The following is a 23,963-nucleotide window of genomic DNA, read 5'->3' as shown; positions in this document are numbered from 1 at the left end:
CAGTGTACCTAACTGAACAACAATTATATATATAAGCTAATAACACGCTGTAACATAAATGTGCATTTATTATTGATCAATTGGAACTAGCAACTTAATACACATTTAATGTTTGAATTGTTAAGCATCCTTCTCCAGGTTGGTGTGCTGCTTGGCTGCCTAACTGTTCAATGGTTTCCTCTTTTTGTGAAATTTAGATGAAAAACTTTACAAAATTTGCTAAAAACCATTTTAAAATAGCTAAATTTCTTGCTAGGTGTTTTTAAAAGGAAAGAAAAAAAGGTGCTAGTCTGAAAAGTTGCTAAATCTAGCAACAAAATTGCTAAGTTTGCAACACTATAATCATTTAGCAATGGGAAGAAAGCCTAGTCTCTTTTCTCCTCTTTCGAACAGTTCGTTTTAAAAAACCTATTGCAAAAACTGAATCATCTTAGTACCGTTTACGTCACCACATAACTGCGTCATCGAGCGACAGCTGACATCTCATATCTTTTTTTTTCTTTTTAAGAAAAAGTCTCAGTTCAGTGTGTTTCTATTCAAACAAAACAAATATTAATTTAGAACCTTAAAATGCTCAGTTTCCGCCTCATTTATTCGGATACATTTGAATAATACAGTTCTCAGTTCAATGAGTCAGTTGAGTTGTTTAATCAAGAATTGTTCACAACGGCTTTGTGAACTCACATATGGTAATCAACATAATGACTTAATGACCCATTCTTAGTCCATCTACCGCCTGATACACGTATGTCAAGAAAACTGATTGTATGAATTATTTTTTTTTTTAAATGTATGGCACTCTAGCACTACAACACCTGCAAATTAAAGCATGTGTATTAACACAGCTAATCCCTAAGCTAATGGCCTAATGCAATGTTTCAACTGCAATCAATACAGGATTTTAATAGCATTCTGAATTTTCATGCTGCTTTGAAAAGACAACAAATTACTACTGCATACACATTTTTCATATTATCATAATTATAATATAATTAAGTTTTCGTTAGAATTTAACAAATTTTTAATTTATTTAATTTTAAGGCACATCCTCTCACATATTCTTTGAGATCATACAAGAAAAGACTACGAACGGTTTAAAAAGTTTTATTCTGTCATTATTACTGCAACAAACATTTATTTGCAAACTCGACAAATTCAATCCAGCATATTAAAATATGTTTGCCTTCAGGTAATTCTAGAATAAAGCCATGGGCAGAAAAAATGTTCAGATCCCTCATTAAGTACCAATTTAAAAAACAATTAATAAACATATTTTAACATTAACATGTACATGTACATGCCTGAAGAAACCCAACATGATCTTACCCTCTGGACCAAACATGTACATGCTTATAGGCCCATGATTCCTACAGTTCTCTCATTAATTAATCTTCTTTTCATTTTTTTCTTGATCAAATTATTTTGTGGTAAGAGCTTCAAGACTGATGGTTGGATCTTCACAACAGACTAAATGCCCTGGGAATATGTACTATTTTGCCATAAAGTGACATCTCGAGAACTGCGATTCCCAGCAGCAGATGCAAAAAGTCCATGATACATTAAAACAACTCACCCTCTGAGACAAAGGCATTTGTTTAATCTAATTTTGGCTAATAACTTTTACTGTTATTTGCCTGGTCCTATGACACCCATTTAGTTTAATTAGTTTGAGCAATATTACAAGCACATATTGAAGTAACTTGCTTGACACTTTTAAAAAAGACAAACAAGGCACATAAGGGTGAGAGAGAAAAATTAAAAGCATCAGATGTTTTCATCTGATCTTCTGTCCTTTGGCAGTGATGTCTTCTCCCGTTTTAGAGCACAAAACTGTTGACCCCTGGTTATGTATGTGATCTGTGGCAGGGGTTTGCGATGAGGTGAGACTGGGGGATTTGTTGAGCTCGGTCCCTGGCCTCCTTTCCACAGCAGATGATGGGACACACAAGAGCATCCACACTAGCAGCAACCTGACTTGCTCTCAGCAAGCATTGTTTGTTGGTCCAGTTTAATCTTGTCACCATTGTTCTCTTCATATGGAAGACCTTTATCGTTGAGAAGGATGTTCTCCACCAGAAACCGGGCAGCCTCGTCAACATTGATGTTTTCCTGCAGTGAAAAGAGCCAAATGATAAAGGGATAGTTTACCTGAAAATCATTCCTCATGTTGTTTCCAACCTGTATGACTTTCTTTATTCTGCAGTACACAACTGCATCCAAACATCGATGGATCTCACTGATTTTCTCTGTATCAAAACACACACGCACACTATGACATTCTTCAAAATATCTTCTTTTGTTGGAATAGCACTGGAACCTTTCCAGAATACTGAGATCTTTTACCGAATTGTCAATAGACATAACTTGTTAAGCTAAACTGAGTGCTTAGTGAAGCTTTGAGAGGTACTTCAGCATGAAGCTGGATTGATGGCACCCGCCTACATGATCTCTCTATTCTCATCACTCTTTTGAGACAATATACTGTCTTTCCATTTACATGCATCTGTCCTTAAGCAGTCTGTGGCTTCAAAGTGGAAGAGAGTGAATGAGACCAAAGGGGAAAGAGGAAAAGGGCAGAAAACCGAAAGGTTAAACAAAAGCCAACCATCAGTATTTGTCACTCACACAGAGTTCTGAACACAATACAGCTGGCATGGCCATACTGAGAGACAATTACCATTTCTATGAGACAACTCATGTCCAGCAGTATGGAGAGCAAGAAAAACAAGATGATTAAAAATGCAAATACATGAGCCTATGGAACACTATCTGCTTGCAGTGGCCAATGTAAATAACTTGAATTTTCAAGCTTGTTAAGAACACCATGAGACCGTTTTGAGGCATGTCAGAAAGTGTTCTTTGCCTTTGCTTGTTTTTAAGGGCAGTGACCTGTTGTGACCTCTTTTGGTAGAAAGGATGGTTTAAATTATTGCCATTTAGAGATCTACATGGGCCATTAAGAAGCTTGCCTAAAACTTAAAGGGTTGTTATGAAATTATAATGATAGTCAATTAAAACTAAAGAGCTCACAGAAGCCCTGTAGCCTACTGATCTGCCCACACACAGTGTAACAAAACTGCAAAAAAAAAAAATCATTTCATAGTAAGTATTTGCCCTATTATCTGCTAAAAATGTCTAAACATTTTTAAAAAGACATTTTCTTTAGAAGCAAAAAAATCTGCATAAGACACTTTTTATTCAAAGAATATAACTTGAATTAAATTTAGTTCACTTGCTTAATTTGTACTTCTTTTAAATGTCTTCAGATTTATGCTTAAAAACAATTTGGTTTCTAAAATAAATTTATTTTTACAGATGTTTATTCATGTTAACTTAAACTTTTTAACTTAAAAAATTATTATTATTATTTTTTTTTAATGCATGCATTTTTCTTTTAGAGTTTCATGCATTTTATATTCTATGGAAACCTTTTTTTCTACATCATAAAAATACAATCACAATTTCTTATAACTGTTATCATCGGTCATCTCACAATTATTTTTTTTATTTCTTTATTATTTTTTACTCTGAAGCAAAATGGTCTTCCATAATTTTACAGCACTATCATTTGTTCAAAAAAGTGGGACAAGGTGCATAAACAAAATACACATGCAGTCTACTGGGAGAGGAGTGATAGTAGAAGATCTAAAGTGAGAGACAGAAACAATCTTTATATCAATTAGCATCAGAGGCTTGATTGAACATGCGGAGATCCCAATAGATGAGAGCTGACACATTTACCAAACACAAATATGCACGTGCACATATACACACATTTACACACGACAGGTGCCTGAGCTCCCTGCCAGACATTTTTGTGCTTGAGTCCCTAATGGAGAGATGCATTTCAGAAATGTGCTTATGCAGACTGACTGAAACACCTTCTGTTAAACAGTTAAGACCAGACACTTTTACAGACAGAAACCGAACAAAACACTTTTTAAGTAGCAAGACAAAATAAAGATATATTTAATGCCAAAACATGCGATTTCAAGGGGTACAATTTAACAGGGAGTTAAATACAAATACACAAAATTAACAAACAGACATTTCTTTCTCCTCCTCTCTGTTCCTCTTTTCTTCTCTCATCCCAAAATATCTTAGTCGACTTGATTTATCCAGACCCACCTAGCATCCCTCAAATGTGGGTTTGAAAGAGATTAATGTGCAAAATATATTGAAGAAACTGCTGATCTAAGACTCTAAACAACACACATATTTCATTACCTTTTGCAGAGTTTTTAAGTTTCAGCTGATACTGTAAAATATGAGACTATGGATCTTAGTCAGGAATGACAAACATTTGTAAAAGAAACCATGTGAAAGTCAGCATACTGCAGGATGACTTAAAAAAAAAACTTATCTAGACAGCATGACTTCCATGTCACAAACACAATATTAATAGTTAAATAAATAATAAATATTAGTAGCATGAATATTCAAAATACATGTTTTTTGCTGATCTAGACTGCCGATCATATACTTCATTGCTATTAATGTCAAAAAGCAAAAATGCACTACTGTTCATTTTGTGGTCAGGTGTTTTAATGTTTTTAGATTCTAGTTTCTACTGTCCACAAAGGCTGCATTTATTTGATCAAAAAAACAATAAACTTTGATATTAAGAAATATTATTAGAATTTGAAATGTTAAAAATTTAGTGCTCAAGAAACATTTTGTATTATCACACTTGAAAAGGGTTGTGCGGCTTAATATCTTTTGAAAACTGTAAAATGTATTCCTGGATTCTTTGATGAATAAAAAGTTCAAAAGAAAAGGATTTATTTGAAATTTACAAATTTACATCTTTACTACCACTTTTGAGCAATTCAGTGCATCCTTGCATATATATATATATATATATATATATGTATCCCAATTTGCACTCTGTCAATCTGTAAACATAGCTGTATCAATAAAATCTGATATTCAAGTTTTGGTAAATGTACTAGACGTTGTGCCACTATCAGCCTTTTAAATAAGTGGGCGAAGTTTCAGCAGTTCAAGCTGCAAAATCCCATACATCCTGCAGCTTCACGTGATAAGCTGCACACTGCGCATTTGACATATGTCAGGTGATTCAGGCATGAGGAGTGGCTAATGTTCTTAAGACTGCCGCAGTGGTGCCGTTTTGGCCCTAATACTTTGGAGAATGTCAACAATCTTAAATACTTGATCTAATATGGCAGCTTTCATGGTCGTCTGAGCTGATTAGAGAGGAAAGGTAGTAAGAAGCTTCTATTCTTAGCAAAAATGTCTCGTGACAAGTTCTCCTTCGGTTTAACCCAGCACAAACAAACATTTAAGTGGCTAAGCGAACACAGAATGAATGTATATTACCTTAGCTGATGTTTCAAACCAACCCAAAAACCCAGCCTCCTTGCAGAAGTTGTCCATAAGTGTGGAATTGTTGGATCCATCTTTATTCTGGTCACATTTGTTGGCGAGAAGGACAGAAGGGATAGGGTTGCCATTTGCCAGTTTCACCTTGCTGTCCAAATCATGCTTCCATTTTGAAACAGCTTCAAATGTGGAGCCTCGAGTAATGTCAAAAACAACAATTGCACCCACTGCCTCCTTATAGTAAACTCTGGTCATGTTCCCAAAGCGTTCTTGACCTAAACATGAGACAAACACATAATAAAAGCAAAATTATTTGGAGTCATAGAGAGGTCAAAAAAATATGTAACAAACAAAATATGACAATCACAGATTTTAAGCCAAATTAAATGGTTTATTTTATAACATATGTAAAAAAAAAAAAAAGATAATACAATAAGTAATACAAATACTTATACAAGAGATACAATTGAAATTTAATTTAATTAAAAATTGATTAAATAAGGGAAGATTTATTTAATAATTAATTTTATTGTTTTAATAAATAATCAGGTGTACCAAACGATCAGACTGACGAACTTGATTTCAAAATGGATTGGGAAATGGCCAGTGATTGGCTTATGATATGGAAATAAAAATATATTGGCTTTTTTCATTGTTTTGTCAGCTACAGTTCTTAAATTATCTTCAAGGTAGATTTTTTCAGCAAATATTGATATATCGATAAGTTCTGCTTAATCAGCATGTGTGTGTGTGTATAAATTTTATTTATTTATTTTTATTTATTTTTTTTATTGTAATTCAACCACGTGAAATTCAGCTTAATTTCCTAACATGTTCCATACATTTTTATAATGGGAGTTAGTGAGAGCATGTGGCTGCTTATTAAAGCAGATTTATGTTAATCACTCCAATACTGTGCTCTTGCGTACCAGCCCAGACAACATAAAGTCTGAGTGATTCTGGTCACAATCAGTCTGAGATGTGCTGCTCGGTCTCATAGTTCATCTTGCCTGGTGAGGGATAAAGCCTAGCACAACGCAAAATCTTTGAAAGCTAGATGGACAGAAAAAAGGAAGTGTGGAGCCAAAGATTCACCCAGTGGTAGTTGCTAATAACACATCAAAGAACTGACTCAGTGCACACCTAAATTCACCACACTCGCGTTTGCCATTTCATATACTGCTTTGATATGTAAAAATCAAGAGAATACACCAACCTTTTATATTCAAGTATACATTTCTAAATGAACCAAACAACACATCGTGGAAAGCGGTTATGGAAGAGATCAAATTAGATATTATGAATTGAGAAAAACTGCTGTTAATTCTGACTAGCTTAAAAGAAAAAAAATGAAACTTGACTTCCTTTTTGACACAACACATTAAAAAGAGATGGTGACAGGAAGTGCTTATGAACCAAATGTTGTCCACAAAAGAGAAGCTTTAAGGACTCCCTGTGGTTTTCTGTCAAAATACAACCTCAACAGTAAAAATTTATATATATATATATATATATATATATATATATATATATATATATATACACACACAGTATATATACACAGTATATATATATATATATACACAGTATATATATATATATATATATATATATATATATATACACACACAGTATATATATATATATATATATATATATATATATATATATATATATACACACACACACACACACAAACACACACACACATTCACTCACAGGGAAGAGTAACCTTAATAAATGATGCATTTCAACTATAGCAAGATTAACTAAAGTTTTTTGCGTAATGCTGCATTAAATTGGTATATTTTAATGGTATGCTAAGCTAAAGGTTATTTTGTGAACAACTAGTATCAAGTCAATTAGGCCCATTAGAATGATATCAGTGACTTGTGGCAGTTTGCTGTTTCCCACAGGAACAAAAAGACTACAGAGCAGTTTCATGAGTCTAGAACGTTGTATTCTAGTGTTTATGCAGCATTTAAGCCAGAGCCCAAACCACTCTCTCAGATCAGAGTTCAGACAGAGGAAGACTGTGATCACGGCCTGTCTGTAATGCCTGATATTGCTTTGTTCTTCACTCTCTCGCTCTTTCTTCAGCGTGTGAGAGAAACTGGGGAAGTGCAGCGAGGCAGTGCGTGTGTGTTTGTGATAAGAGAGAGATAGAAGATTCAAATCTTTCGCTTCTATGACAACAAGCTGAAGGATATTGACATTTCTTTGTACAAACAGAACCGAGTATGTAAAATTCATTTAATTAGTATTGTAGGAAGCTACTTTGAATTTCTAGCTATTCTTGGGTGAAATAAATCATATGCAAGCAATATTATGCGAATGAGAATGCTGTTTTTGCGAAAATCATGGCTGGTCATCACATACTGTTGTGGTAATATTAGCAACCAACAGTATGATTGTAAGTGTGTTGTTCAATAAACAGCAAGTAGTTAATATTGAATCCCGGCTACTGTTTATTTTTGTTTCGGCAAAGGAAAACTTTCAATGGCTCGCCCATAATATCAGTCATATGATTAGGCCTAATTCCTGAATGAATCAGTGTTGTTGAATGAATTGGTTGAATTAATGACTCACTCATAAAGACAATCACTTGTCGCCATCTACTGGCATAATTATATAACTTACAGAAAGAGTCTGAACGAATCCCCACTCCTAACGCACAAACTGACAACCTTTTTTTTTAATGAATTCAAAAATTAAGATGAATTGATAATCAAAATGAATTTAATAATTAAGAAAAATTAAGTCTGACAGAATGCAGCCTTCCATAAATTCCGTGTTTTTACCCTTTTTTTTTATTATTGCAGTAAATTTAGTTTTATTGCATCCTGACTCAAAATCAATGCTTTACTGTCAATTGTGGATTTATATGCAACAAAATAAGCAATATCAATATAGTTAACCATATCTGAGACTTAGAAATAATGTTTTGATAAATATATTATAGATTTGTGCAAAGGCGGACAGTAGAGAAGTATTTTTACTCTGCTTTAAAAGTATTTCAAGCATCTGTACTTTAGTGTTTTTCTTTAGAAAACTTTACTTCACAACATTCCAAAGCATAATATTGTACTTTTTACTGCACTACATTTCATATTAACTATCATTTAATACTTAAATACATTAGAAATATATTATTTTCTTACTTTCAGTCAAGTAAAAGTAATTCAAAGATTTACTTTAGTACAAGAAAGTACTACATTTTTACTGTTCTTAAGTATTAAAGGTAAAACAAACAACAACTTTTATTTATGTAGTACAGTAAAAATTATGACATTATGCTTTGGAATGTAGTGAAGTAAAGTTTAACAAAGAAAAACACTGATAAACTACAGATACTTTTTAAATTTACTTGAGTAAAGTACAATTATTTCACTACGGTCCACCTCTGGATTTGTGTTGTTTGTTTCAGATGTAAAGGCCCTAATCAAGCCAAAACATGGGCCACAAGGACTGGATTTTAACAGCTAAATTAAGGCTAAAATTTAAGGCTAAGGCTGTATCATCAGATCCTCAGTTCTCAAATTGGATGCATCCGACAGAAACGGTTCTCAGTTCAGTGTACTGGTAATCCGAAAACCGATGCAACCGGTTCTTGACTCGAGAACAAGGACCGCTCCGGCAGTGGGCGTCTGGCTCTTATGATTATACACACAAATTTTCCCCCGGCCTTTATTTGTCCGTGTTGACCACGCCCCCGGCCGGTATCAGAGGCCCGGTGTTTATTTGACTACCGTTTTTTTTTGAGGAATTACTGTATTTGGTTTCCAGTGATCAGCACTGAAACAGAGAACACCACCCCACCCCCCAAACCAAATGGTCTCGGTTCCATTATCTTCGCTCGTTCAGCTATGCACTTCACATGTCAAAAGCTCCTTAGGTCTCTCAGCAGATAATTTCTCTTGATTGCTGGTCTAAATTTAGACCATTTAACCTCAGGTGAACACACCGGAGGGCTGACACATAAGACGACAGAACCTAATATTTGGGTCCCAGTCCATTTTTGGCACACAGCCCTAAAAATCTTTCTTTTTTTAAAAAACATTGATGAATTAAAGATACTGAATACCCAGAGACCAGACACATCTGAACTTGTGAACACATTTGGTGCGCTGGGCCAGCTGTCACAGAGCAAGTCAAGAAAGAAAATCTCAGAACATCTTTTAATTCAACACCATGGCAAGGGCCAGAATCGTACAGTTGATCAATACTTTTCACCACAATATGCTGCGCATGCTGTTGAGAACTGCCATTTTCTCAGAATTAATGGTTCTCTGTGTGTAGCGCTTTTATAGAAAAATAGAAGACCAGAGAAATCTGACTGAGCAAGACAACAGTACCTGCAGTGCTTCACAGAAAGTCAGCTACAATCGAAAGAGAAAATGAGAATTGCAGAGAGAATAGTGTGAAAGCTGAGGCTTAGCCTGACATGAAAAAGGCAAATGGAGTAGTAAGCTCTTTTATTAACGGAGAAAAAGTCACAGTGTGATGTAAGAGTTTCTCAATGAAAGGTGCTTTCCCTGGTCCATGGCTCCCTGAGGGGCATAAAATGAAGACACCAAGAAAATACATTTTTTGAGGTAATCTATTTCATGCAATTCAAAGAAATGCACCTTTTCTTTGATTGTGAAAATTATTTGTAGTTGTTACGCTCCTAGGTATGTTTTGTGTGGGTGTTGTTTTGTATATATGTGCAGGGATTGGCTGTCGCCGGTGGAGTCTGATTGGTGGATCTGCTGATTGGCTGCTTTTAAAAAGGTGGCACTTGCCGAAGAGATCGAGCTCATTCTGGCGTTGGCTTGTTGGCGTGAAGAGCTCCGGATTCCTCCTCCCGTCGGCAGATCCCATAATCTTCTGTTTATTGTGTTTGTTTGATTATGATGATTAAATTTGGTTCTGTCTTAGGAGCGTAGGGGTGTCCTGCCATTTACTTTGATCTGGTTTGTGATTTGTTTATTTATAGGGAGTTAGGGAAGTTACTTTGTAATTTTGTTTATTCCCTGATTAGGTAATTTATATATGTTTGGTTATAAGTTTATTTTGTTTATTATTTTGGCCTTGGGGCATCCTGAAGTCGTTGCTCCTTAATTTTATTATTCCTTCCACTTTAAATAAATTATACTTTTGTGGAACTTAGTTTTGTGTTGCTGGTGATCTGTCGGCTGGGGCTGGTTTCCTGTTACTTTCAAAACGCTTGCCAAGCCCGTCCTGATAATAGGGGACGTAACAAATGGGGGCTCGTCCGTTCGTAACGGATTGGGACAGGTCATAGTAACGGGTTCGTTCGATGGTATGTATTCACTTTTTTCTCTCTCTCTCCTTTTGCTGGTGTAGACGTTTTATTGGCAGTTTTTTTTTTGAGAAACGGGGAAAGGGGTACAGAGAAATGGAATTTAGTATTGAGGCATTTCGTCAAAAGCCTTCGTGTGAAGGATTAGAATTGTGTCGTAAAGTGGATTTGTATTTAGTTGCTGATTATTATGGAATTTCAGTAGTGAAATCAGCTCGTAAAAAAGAAGTGCGGGACATAATACAAGCTGCTTTAGTGCAACAGGGGGTGTTAACAGCAGTTCAAAGTCCTGAAAGTGAGGGTGAGGAGATAGTGGGAAATGCAAGCGGTAAAGAAGAGGATTCGAGCAAGCAGCCAGTGCTTAGTTCACTTAGTGGGGTAGGTACGGAAGATTTAAAACTTGCTATCCAATTGAAACAATTGGATTTGGAAATTAAACGTCAAGAACATACTACCCAAATTTTGCGCTTTAGACAATGTGAATTGGAAACTCAGGCTGGACGACCGCTTGGTGAGTCTAAATCAAAACTACCTGCTGCTGTTCGAACTAGTCAGAGTTTACAACATGCTTCTGATTCATCCTTGCCCATACCTTCTGTAACTTCACCGGATTTTGATGTTAGTAGACAAATCAACCTCGTGCCACCATTTCGGGAGGCCGAGGTTGATTCATATTTTGGTGCGTTTGAACGTGTTGCCGCTGCTTTGAGTTGGCCGAAAGAAGTCTGGCCTCTTTTGTTGCAATGTCGATTAACTGGAAAAGCTCAGGAAGTCTGTTCCCCTTTGTCCCTTTACGACAGTTTAGATTATGAAAAAGTGAAAACCGCTGTGTTGAGAGCCTATGAGCTTGTCCCTGAGGCTTATCGGCAAAAATTCCGTTTACATGTGAGAACTGCCAATCAAACGTTTGTGGAGTATGTGCGTGAGAAGAGCGCACTTTTTGATAAATGGTGTCAGGCCAGCAAGACGAAAGATTTTGAGCAGCTGCGTGAGCTCGTTTTGATTGAGGAATTCAAGAATTCGTTGCCCGATAAAATTGTGGTGTACTTGATCAAATACCTGTTACTATGTTGCGTGACACTGGGACGGCACAGTCTTTTATTTTGGAAAGCTCGTTGCCATTTTCAGAGAAAACGTATTGTGGTACTGATGTGTTAGTACAGGGAATTGCAATGAGAGTAGAAAAGATTCCTTTGCATAAAATATATATTCGATCTGAGTGGGTTACTGGTCTCGTGAAAGTGGCCGTTCGCACTCAGTTACCCATTAATGGTGTAACTCTGATAGTTGGAAATGACTTGGCTGGTGGAAAAGTTTTTCCTCTTCCTGAAGTCATTCAGAATCTGCTAGATGATACATCTGTTGTGTGTAAGCAAGATGCGGTAGATTTGTCTGTGTTTCCTGCCTGTGTGATTACTCGAGCTCAATCACAAAAACTTCCCACTGTACTTGACCTATCTGACACTTTTCTAGTTGATGAAAACGTGGCTGATTCTGGTATATTACTGTCTGAGATGTCCACGTCTAAGCCGCTGTCCACTAGCAGTGGTGCTGAATTTGGTTCCGCTAATTCTTTACTTTCTGTAGATCGGAGGCAGTTGGCTGCCGAGCAAAAACAAGATCAGTCGCTCGAATTTTGCCGAGATTCTGCTGTAAATGCAACCGAAATTGTGAATAAGTCAACTGGTTATTACTTTAAGGATGAAGTATTAATGCGGAAATGGACACCTTCAGTGTCGGATAATTCCAGTTGGGACTCATTGTACCAGATTGTCGTTCCCAAATGTTTTCGAGAACAGGTGTTAAGTGTGGCCCATGATAATGTGGCTGGCCATTTAGGTGTGGCTAAAACGTTTTATCGAGTTTTGCGTCATTTCTTTTGGCCTAAAATTAAGTCCGATGTTATAAAATATTGCAGGTCATGTCATGTTTGTCAAACGGTCGGAAAGCCTAACCAGGTTATTCCCCCAGCACCTTTAAAGCCGATTCCTGCTATCGGAGAACCATTTGAGCGTATAATATTAGATTGTGTCGGGCCATTACCGAAAACCAAAGCAGCTCATACGTACTTGCTTACACTCATGGACACAGCAATTCGTTATCCTGAGGCGATACCACTTCGTTCTCTGAGAGCTAAAGCCATTGTGAAAGCCCTAACGGTGTTCTTTTCTACTTTCGGGCTTCCGAGAATTGTTCAGACTGACCAGGGAACAAATTTTCTTGTCCCGTTTGTTTAACCAAATTTTGTCTCAGTTGCACATTAAACATATCGTTTCCAGTGCCTATCACCCGGAGTCTCAAGGGGCATTGGAACGATTCCACCAAACCTTGAAAACCATGTTACGCACCTATTGTGTTGATTCAGAAAAGGAATGGGATGAAGGATTACCGCTGTTGTTGTTTTCTGTACGTGAGACTGTACAGGAGTCTCTGGGGTTTAGTCCCGCAGAGTTAGTTTTTGGTCATACGGTTCGGGGGCCACTTAAGCTGCTTAAAGAGAATTGGTTGTCTGAAACAAAGCCATCGTGCAATCTGTTAGATTATGTTAGCTTGTTTCGAGAACATCTGCATAAAGCTCGAGATCTGGCTAGGTCAGCTTTATCAAATGCTCAAATAAAGATGAAGGTGTGTTTTGATAAAAAAAAACAGTCAGCCGTTCTTTTGTGAAGGGAGACAAAGTTCTTGTTTTGTTACCCTTGCCTGGCTCTTCATTGCAAGCAAAGTTTTCTGGACCTTATGTTGTTGAGCGAAAGCTCAGTGATACTGACTATATTATCTGTACCCACGATCGATAGAGGAAAACCCGCGTGTGCCACATTAATATGTTGAAGCGTTACGTTGTTCGTGATGAAAAAGTGAAAAAATGAGTTGACCAGCTCTATTGCTCCGGTTGCTTCTCTTTCTGTGGTATCTTGTGGCGATGAAGATGGGTTAAATTTACGCAGTATGCCCGTGTCTGATGTCAGATTGAATAATTCTGAAATTTTGTCAGATCTCAATTCTCACTTATGTCATTTATCGGCGACTCAACGAGATGATATTGTGAGTTTGATTTAGTCTTTTTTAGGACTGTTTTCGGATGTGCCCACTCAGACAAATGCCATTCAGCATGATATTGATGTGAACGAACATCCACCCATTAAGCAACATGCGTATCGAGTCAATCCAGGGAAACGAAAAATCATTAAGTCTGAAGTGAAATATCTATTGGACAATGATTTTGCTGTTCCGAGTCGAAGTGCTTGGAGTTCGCCCTGTCTACTTGTTCCGAAACCTGATGGTACTCATCGATTTTGCACGGATTACCGTAAGGTGAATGCGATCACAAAACCTGATTCATTTCCACTGCCATTAATGGAAGATTGTGTGGATAATGTGGGATCTGCTCAGTTTGTGACAAAGCTCGATCTTTTGAAGGGGTATTGGCAGGTCCCCTTAACTGAACGTGCAGCCAAAATATCTGCTTTTGTTACTCCAGACAATTTCCTGAATTATACTGTGATGGCTTTCGGGCTTCGGAACGCACCAGCGACTTTCCAGCGTTTAATGAACACCATCTTGGCTACGTTAAGAACTGTAAAGCCTATTTGGATGATATTGTCGGGGTTTCGTCTAACTGGAAAGAACATATGGACACTCTTTTTGTTGTTTTCACACGCTTGCTTAAAGCTTCCCTCACGCTGAATTTGGCGAAGTGTGAATTTGCCAAGGCAACTGTCTTGTATTTGGGTAAGCGGGTTGGACAAGGACAAGTACGTCCTGCAGTTCAGAAAGTGCAGGCAATTGTGGGTTTTCCTGTGCCTCAAACCAAGCGTGATCTTCGCCGTTTTTTAGGAATGGCAGGTTATTATAGAGCATTTTGCCGAAATTTCTCAGATGTGGCTTTACCATTAACTAATCTGCTCCGTGCCTCGCAAAAATTCCTGTGGTCTAATGAGTGTCAACATGCTTTTGAAGCTGTAAAGAGTCTGTTGTGTAGTGATCCAGTGTTATTAGCGCCGGATTATTCACGTTTTAAACTTGATGTTGATGCTAGTGCTACCGGAGCCGGAGCAGTCCTCTTGCAGGATGATGTTCATGGAGTTGAGCATCCTGTAGCCTACTTTTCGAAAAAGATTTTGCCATATCAGTTACATTATAGTACTGTCGAAAAAGAAGCACTTGCTTTATTACTGGCATTACAACATTTCGAAGTGTATGTGGGATCAAGTTCTATTCCTGTGCTTGTTTTTACTGATCATAATCCTCTCGTATTTTTGTCTCGAATGCGCAATGCAAACCAACGAATTATGCGCTGGTCCTTGATTATTCAAGATTTTAATCTTGAGATTCATTATAAAAAGGGCAAGGACAATGTACTAGCTGATGCCTTATCCCGTTCTTTTAGTTTTGTTTAAAGAAAAAAAAAATAAAAAAAATTTATGTGTGGGGATGTTACGATCCTAGGTATGTTTTGTGTGGGTGTTGTTTTGTATATATGTGCAGGGATTGGCTGTCGCCGGTGGAGTCTGATTGGTGGATCTGCTGATTGGCTGCTTTTAAAAAGGTGGCACTTGCCGAAGAAATCGAGCTCATTCTGGCTTTGGCTTGTTGGCGTGAAGAGCTCCGGATTCCTCCTCCCGTCGGCAGATCCCATAATCTTCTGTTTATTGTGTTTGTTTGTTTATGATGATTTAATTTGGTTCTGTCTTAGGAGCGTAGGGGTGTCCTGCCATTTACTTTGATCTGGTTTGTGATTTGTTTATTTATAGGGAGTTAGGGAAGTTACTTTGTAATTTTGTTTATTCCCTGATTAGGTAATTTATATATGTTTGGTTATAAGTTTATTTTGTTTATTATTTTGGCCTTGGGGCACCCTGAAGTCGTTGCTCCTTAATATTATTATTCCTTCCACTTTAAATAAATTATACTTTTGTGGAACTTAGTTTTGTGTTGCTGGTGATCTGTCGGCTGGGGCTGGTTTCCTGTTACTATCAAAACGCTTGCCAAGCCCGTCCTGATAATAGGGGACGTAACAGTAGTGAAGTTATGCTTTTAAGACTTTTATTTTTTCTATAGGGAAGTAGTCCTGATTGGCCTGATCTGAGAACACACATCCAACTTGTTCAGTTGGTTTATTTACTGTGTGTGTGTGTGTGTGTGTGTGTGTGTGTGTGTGTGTGTGTGTGTGTGTGTGTGTGTGCGCATGTGTAAAAAATTTTGCTGCAATAAGTTATAATTTAAAAAAATTTTAAATCCAGCTTAAATAAATTTAACTAAACTAAAAGTTAACTAATTAAGAATTTTAAATCAAGAGCAGAACACTTTAAGCTGAAACAACACATTATTAATTAATGTTGAATTTTAAGTTATAATATATTAAGTGAAATATAGATTGATAGACAGACAGACAACTAGAACACACACACACACACACACACATACACACACACATATATATATATATATATATATATATATATATATATATATATATATATATATATATAAACATTCAAATGAATTCCAGACCATGTTAATATCATTTTGTACCACTTTATGAACACATTTTCTGGAAATGTTTACAGAAATATCCAGTTAATTCCATGTTCTGTAAACTTGTCTTGAGGTAGTAACAATAATCAAAGGCAGCTCAGGATAGAGTCACCTGGGAAAAAGTTTGTACTTCTCCTATGTGATCAAACCTTTACAACACTAAAATTCATGATCCTTACAATGGTTAACAAAACAGGGCTTATTATGCAGCACAACCACAATAGATCTGCCCTTTGGGCTTTTAATGAAGGCCCTTTTTGACAGGTGAGGTACAGTGATGGTGAGGTTTTAGGTAATTTTTATTATTTTTCATAATTTTCTGAGTGCTTCTGATCAATAATGTAGACGCCCCAAACTGGCCATGCAGGGAATGAAAGAGTCAGAAATGATGGTGTCGATAATTGTGAAGTGGGAGACCTTATTCTCCAATCTGGGGAAGCAATGTCAAGAATCAATCTCCATTTATCACCAATCCATGGACTTGTCTTAACAACTCACAAAAGAATCGATGGGATGTCAACCTGCCTGTAGCATGTGCAAATATAGCACAACACAAACTGACAGTTTCTCAACAGTAAAAAGGGACCTGAGGTAAACAAAAACTTTGACTGCATGATGGCAATAGAGATGGGCCAATCAACATTTTGAGAGGTCAATGGCAGCTAATGATTTACAATAAATATGATTAACAATGAACAGTTTTGACAACACTGAGTGAGTCTTAATGAAAGTGAAGGTTTATTCAGTGTCTAGTACTGATAGCAGTTTCTATTGCTTCCTTTTAAAACCACAACAAGTGGAACTGGCTTTATGAAATGCACTATATAAGTTGAATGAGGAATAATTGCATTCGCATACGTGGAACAGAAATTCTATTAGACTCTACAGACAATTGATCTTTGCATCTTTAGGAAATGGTGTGCAATGTAAGTAAAACTGATCATTTAAAAAAATAAAAATAAAATCATAAAATCATAAAACATGTAATAAAGTAACTGTATAATTACATTTTAATGGATTTTTAAATAAATTAATGTATAGTATAGTTATAACCTGACTATTGTTTCATTTCTTGGTCAGATATCACAACAAATCTGCGTGCTTCTAAATATGACTGCTAATGTGAATTATTGTGATTCTGAAAAGAAGATCACTTAAAAGCTTAAGACAGTGAGAGAAAAGAGGGGGTTGTGGCATACAGGGAGACAAGGATACTCGCTGTCCATAGCCATGGCAACCTGAAGTTTCTCCTGCATGGCCTTTATCAAGATAACAATCTTGTGGGTGTGTTGCTATGGCAACAATCCAAGCCAGACAAGCCAGCTGCATATTTATGTTTTATTTTTGGCACTCAGTGGAACATCAACACACTTCAGACGCTTTGGCCCACCATTACTTCCCCAACCAACAGTACAGCTAATGACCAGAGACAGGCTTCACGGCACTGGGGCAAAGGCTGTCTGCAATCAGCACCTCCAAAGAAGCCAGTACTGACAGAGACCACTGTAGCTGTATTTTAGAAAAGTTCTTGACCAAAATAAATAAACTAAAATAAAACTAATAAATTAATTTGACTGACTTGACTGATTTCTGAATGAATATGTGACAGTGTAGACTGGAGTAACGGCAGCTGAAAACTCAGTTTTTCCTTTCCAGTAATAAATGATATTTTAAGATATAATATTATTTTACAATATTTCTGTTTTTTTACTGTCATTTTGGTGAAATAAATGCAGCCTTGGTGAGCATAAGACATTCCTTTCAAAAACAATTCAAACATCAATACATATTTAAAAGACAAGTTAACAACATATAAAGTGAAGATTAAATAAATTAAATAAATACTTTTATGGATATATTAAAGAAAGGTTTTTATAGATAGAACTCTAGATAGAATGATAGATGAATAGAATGAAAGAACAACAGATAGATAGAACGATGGTGGACAGACAGACAGAACGACAGACAGACAAACAGAACGACAGACAGACAGATAGATATGTTCTAAAACATCTAGGTTAAGATTTTCTTTAAAGCTCCATGTCTGTAATAAATGGTAGATAGATATGTTCTAAAACATCTAGGTTAAGATTTTCTATAAAGCTCCATGTCTGAAATAAATGGTAAATGGACTGCATTTATATAGCGCTTTCAACAGACCCATGGCCATCCAAAGCTCTTTACATTCACCCATTCACACACTCATTCATACACCGACTGCGGTGTCAGCCATTCAAGGCGACATCCAGCTCATCGGGAGCAGCTGGGGTTAGGTGTCTTGCTCAAGGACACCTCGACACTTGGTCAGGTGGAGCCGGGGATTGAACCACCAACCTTTTGGTTTGTAGACAACCTACATGAACCACCGAGCCACTGCCGCCTAATAAGCGTGTCCCTTTCAGACAGCCCCACTGGAGCACTGCTATTCTGGGCCAAGGTAGGTGGGTGAGCCCCTGGCATCAGCCCGGGTCCGACACATATGTATTTGCAGAAGGCCTTGATTACAGTCATCCAGTTCAGGGTCATTATCGTAATCGCTAGTCGGTGCGGGTATAGAAAAACAGTGTACTTGATAAGTACCACTGAGCTACCAATTATGTGCATGATTAACAGGGTTAATTATCAGTGTAGAAGTACATGCGCAAATGGGGCAGACTCTGATCAACTTTATCCAGGATCATACACGTCTGGACTAGTTTTGGGAACTGGGCCAGTATGTCACAGTGAGCAGTTGAGATGCCTGTGTTTTTTAATTGTACATCACTGATATGGTACACCACACAGTAAAGTACAGTATTCCAGCTTTTCTCCAGACACATTCACACATGCACCCACATACAGACTGAAAGAATGCAACCTGTGTAATTCACACATCGTTGACGTTTTCCTTAACTGGTGTGAAAGAATACAAGGCTGAGAGGGAAAGAAATGAAAAAGAGAGGAACATAATCTCTATTTTAAAAGAATGTTGCGACTAAATGAAGGTCAATACATGGCTAATGAAACACTGCACTCAATCCCCTTAAAATTAATTTTTATATCTCTTTGGTTAGAGACACTGTATATTTGAAATTATATGAAAAACTCATATGAACTATTAAAACAAAAGTGTCTTGTTTACAACTACTTTGCCTCCATATCTGAGATCTACAGAAATTAAATTAGACAGGTCAATGTATTTCAAAGGCTAAAAACAAAGTTTATAGCTCATTGGCTGAAAACTGTAATATTCGTTTGTCATTCTATGATTTATATATATATGCATGCTCTATTTGCTCTATATATATATTTTTTTTTTTATTTGACATAAAATATACCTAATCTTATTTATTTGATCTCCACTTCCTGTAACATAACGTGTTGTTTTTCCCAGGCTGTAGGGCCTGTACTAATTGTTCATAATTGCTTGGACGTTGTACTCAAAATGTCCAAATGCTTAGTGAATAACCAGAATGTCCATGTAATTGTCCCAGTGGCAATGTCTATTCAAAACATCTATTAAAGAAACATGGCTACAAAGAGCACATCAAAGATATATTTCAACTTGAAAATACTTGTATCATGCCAAAGTACAGATTTTAGAGTGCAGTTTAGATAAGGTGTTATATCATTATTTAGACCTATAAACCATCACAGCCTTACAAATCCTCATGATTCAATTTCACAGGAGGCTGACGCACATGACATTGAAATTAGTTGTCCATTAGTTTGCTGTGGACAGTTGGTACATTATATTGAATTACACATGCCTCCATGGTCCTATTGTACTCAGTGAATACTGCAGTGGAAAGACATAATCTGTCTTTGGGGAAATATAGAGATCGCAGTGTGGGTCTACCAATGGGAAGAGAGAGAGTGTGAAGAGATTACAGACAGACAGCTCTCCAACATCTCACTTAAGTGTGAAAATGCTAAGTCATTGTGAATTTCTAAGTATATTATTAACCCTATAAAGCTAGATCATATCTGATACATTAATTTCTAAGGCCTCTAAATTATAAACATGATCAAACCTTTGCTGAAAATCTTGTTGTAATCAATCTTCTACATGCCATTCACCTTCTGATTGATATTCCGTACTATGAGCAAAAGGCCTTCTAGTATAATTCAATACTAGAATCCTGTCCACCTTTTTGCTGTGAAATCTTTAATGAATTTCTATAAGTTTTATATCGTAATTCATTTTTTTTTAAATGTAACATTTACTGGACTGAAGCAACTTAGGTTAAGTTGCTAATCCATATATGGATGAAATATAATTGTATTGCAATGCATTGTTTATTTTTTTTGTCTATAGGTTAAAATATTTCAAAAAATATTACTATTGTTATTAATATTATTATGTATGACACTGTATGGTATGGGTGGGGAAAATATTGCATAGTAACATATTAAACAAAAAACATAGCAGATATGGTATATCTCAGATTTGTGGTATATCTTTTATGGTATATCTCAGATTTGTAGAGACTTGTGTGTAAAGTGCATAAAGAGTCCACGAGCAGTGTTATAAGAGCGGTGTTCCTTTTTCATGTGGTGTGCGAGGCAATCTGCAGAATGTGGTTTTATAAGCAACTGAAGGCTATGCAGTTACACAATTCTCTCATTATCTGTCATCTCACATGAAAGAAAGAAAGAAAGAAAGAAAGAAAGAAAGAAAGAAAGAAAGAAAGAAAGAAAGAAAGAAAGAAAGAAAGAGCATTCTTGTTTTATGACTTGCTTGCATTCCGTAACATCATGTCAAGGTTTTGGTCTATACTTCATTTTACTTTCCTTTTCACTCTTTAGTTACACAGCACTGGTGCTACTGTGGTTCTGTTTGTACCATCAAATCAACAAAGATAACGCATATGTGGAATTTGATAACTTGCAGATTGGTAAACTTGTGCACATTTAGGCTGCGTCTCAAAACCCAGTGAGTTAAAACAGCATTTTAAGTACGTTCTTGGCCCTGATGGTCTAGATAGGCAGCTCACAAAGTCATAGTAGTGGTATGAAGCATATCACTCCCCTCACTTCTCTCTAGTGTCACAACATGACCTACATTGCGTTAGTAATTATTTTCGCTGACGTGATCACAGCAAGCTAGAACTCAAACTTATTCTGGGCTTCAGAAGGTTTAGTGTATTCTTCCCAAACTGAATTTTTGCGTTTATTTAGAGGTCATATAGCCAGGATTAAATTTTTTGCATTTTAAGTAGCTTTGGAGTATCTGACTGGGAGCAGATCTTGATTCTGGAATCAAGGCGATGTCCGAATTGATCTTCGATTCGGATCTTTTCAATGATACAACTGAACCTGTTCATTAATGTGGTCTGAACGATTAATTGAATCTGTCCAAGCGTTTTTTAGTTTTTTTGTTAAGAATTATAAATTTACAGAGCCCCGCACATGACATGCAGGAAAAAAATAAATAGTAGGCTAAATCATGTGCACGATTTAATAATTTGATCCCTCAATGTACTAAAACGTGCAAACGATTACTATTGCGTTCCCTCGATTTACTATTTCGATCACTCGATTTATAAATAGTGCGCACAATTTACTAATTCGTTCCCTCGATTTGCTAAATCATGCGCATGATTTAGCAAATCGAGGGAACGCAATAGTAAATCGAGGAAACGCCATAGAAATCGTGTGCACGTTTTAGTAGGCTACATTGAGGGAACGAATTAGTAAATCGTGCACACTATTTATTTATTTTTTCTTGCATGTCATCTGCGGGGCTCCGTGTAAATTAAATATAGGATTTTTTATTTTTGAAGTGGTTTGAGTCACTTGAACGATTCTAATGAACGGATAATCTTTTTAACATTATTTTGAACATAATGATTCGAGAACCGGTGAGTGGGCTGATAGGGTTCGTCTTAAAATGTTAAAATGTCACGAATGATAATATGACCTGGAAATATGTTTACAACTAAGTAAAAGTTTTAGAAAATTATCAAATAAGAGATAACAATCATAGTACATGTTGAGCTTAATGTAAATGCTAATTATTTAGGTTATAATCGACTTTTGCACTGAATCAAGTTTTTGTTACATTTTACATTAAATCCTTTACATTTTAGGCTTTTAATAAAATGTAACTGTAAAATAACAAACTGAAACTATGCTAAGGACTTTATATTGTGTTTATCATCTTTATTGGAACGGTTAATGTTAATCACATGTGCTATGTCAGGATTTAGGAGACCACGTGACGACGCAAATTCCGTCATAATTTATAAGAGAAGTTGAACTGTTCAAAGGAACCGAATCTCTGAATGTACTCGGACGGACTATCCATCATTAGTCTCTCAAGCCCAACATTACATCAGGAGTCATGTGCTACGTGTGCGTGCCTGAAGACTTATTTAATGTCTGTCGAGACAAGTAACAAACCGTAGAACTTTTATAAGGCTCTAACACTTTAAACTGCATCTGTGTAGGCTTATTAAATGAAACCTAGATTCAAGACATATCCATTTACACGTCCTTACCTGCGATGTCCCACAGCTGTAGCCGCACTAGTGTTTTGCTGTCCCAGTGGATGACTTTGAGCGCAAAATCCACTCCTATGGTCGCTCTGTAGTGTTGCGAGAAGAGTTGATGCACGTATCGCTTGATGATGCTCGTCTTTCCCACACCAAGTTCCCCGATTACCAAAACTTTAAACAAATACTCCTTACACTCCGACACGGACCCGCCTGCCATGCTGCCAAATGTCAGTTATGATAGAGGAAAGTTTAAGCAACCTTGAACAACCACTTCCCCTCTACTCCCTCTCACAGACGTGTTTTGGATTCAGGGACGAGAGTAAGGAAAGTATTCAAACAGAAAGCACACGCTCCCTCTCCCTCTCCTCCCACCGGACAACCACCTGATAAGTCATAGGACCCGGAAATATCACGCCTCGATTGGATTGCTTTGTTTTTCACCCGCTTGGGCTTTAAGGTAAAAGGAAATAAAGAACACACTCATGCGCTGCGGTCTAGTGAGTTGTAGAAGTACAACAAAAGCCCAGATAGCAAAATCTTCCGGGCCTTTTCTGGATTCTTCTGGCATTTGTTTGGTTTGTGTACGTTGTTGGCAAATGGATGGCAACCCTGAAGAGTCCCGGAATCGGTGGTGGCGCAGCTTGAGGTGGTGGAGGGAGGGGCATTATTTTATGGCTCTCTTCTGGCAAATATGAAACGTGCCAGATTCAACGTATTTTTCAGTTGCTGTTGTGGGAGTGATTGTGAAATGACTTAAACAAGTATTTCCTCTCCAGTTTTATCATTATTTATATATATATATATATATATATATATATATATATATATATAACCTCTAATATACAAGGTTGTGTTTGTCATAACTTTATGAAATTACACGGTTATTAATTTAATAATAAATCAATTTTACTGAAATCATATTTAAAATGTATGTAAAGTAAAATGTATGACCGTAATTAACTTGATATAATAAAACAAAAACTTATACATGATATTTAAGTATGAAAAAACAAACTTATTAACACATTTATGATTTACCCTTTGACCTTGCTGTCGCGCCATTTTAAACGGAGTCGGACAGTTCTCATCCTCAGACACAGAACTGCGTTGAGGTAAAGTGTGTTGCTTAAGCTGAACTATGATTTATTTTTCAGTAATTCCATTAATAGCCAGTTACCTAATTATATTTCCTGTTGTATAGGTTAAGTATGATATGTTATTATATGAGAAGCATAACTGTCCCGGTTTTTGAATATTTGTGATGTTACCAGACCTAAGCGTCAGAGCTAACCGAGCCCGTT

At 36.6% G+C, this 23,963-nt stretch overlaps 1 protein-coding gene across 1 annotated transcript; it reads right to left on the bottom strand.

Moving 5' to 3' along the window:
- Nucleotides 1–1,088: 1,088 nt before the first annotated feature.
- LOC132092354 (ras-related protein Rab-32-like) lies at nt 1,089–23,135 on the bottom strand. The gene is made up of 3 exons (XM_059498545.1): nt 22,666–23,135; nt 5,341–5,618; nt 1,089–2,109 (listed from the first exon to the last, which is right to left on the bottom strand). Exons 1-3 carry the CDS (start codon nt 22,877–22,879, stop codon nt 1,960–1,962), a joined length of 642 nt encoding a protein of 213 aa, XP_059354528.1. The 5' UTR covers nt 22,880–23,135; the 3' UTR covers nt 1,089–1,959.
- Between the last annotated feature and the right edge of the window lie 828 nt (nt 23,136–23,963).

Source organism: Carassius carassius, chromosome 18 (assembly GCF_963082965.1).
Source record: "Carassius carassius chromosome 18, fCarCar2.1, whole genome shotgun sequence".
Lineage (NCBI taxonomy): Eukaryota > Metazoa > Chordata > Actinopteri > Cypriniformes > Cyprinidae > Carassius > Carassius carassius.
Note: the sequence above shows the minus strand (reverse complement) of the source record. Positions and strands in the feature narration are given on the sequence as shown.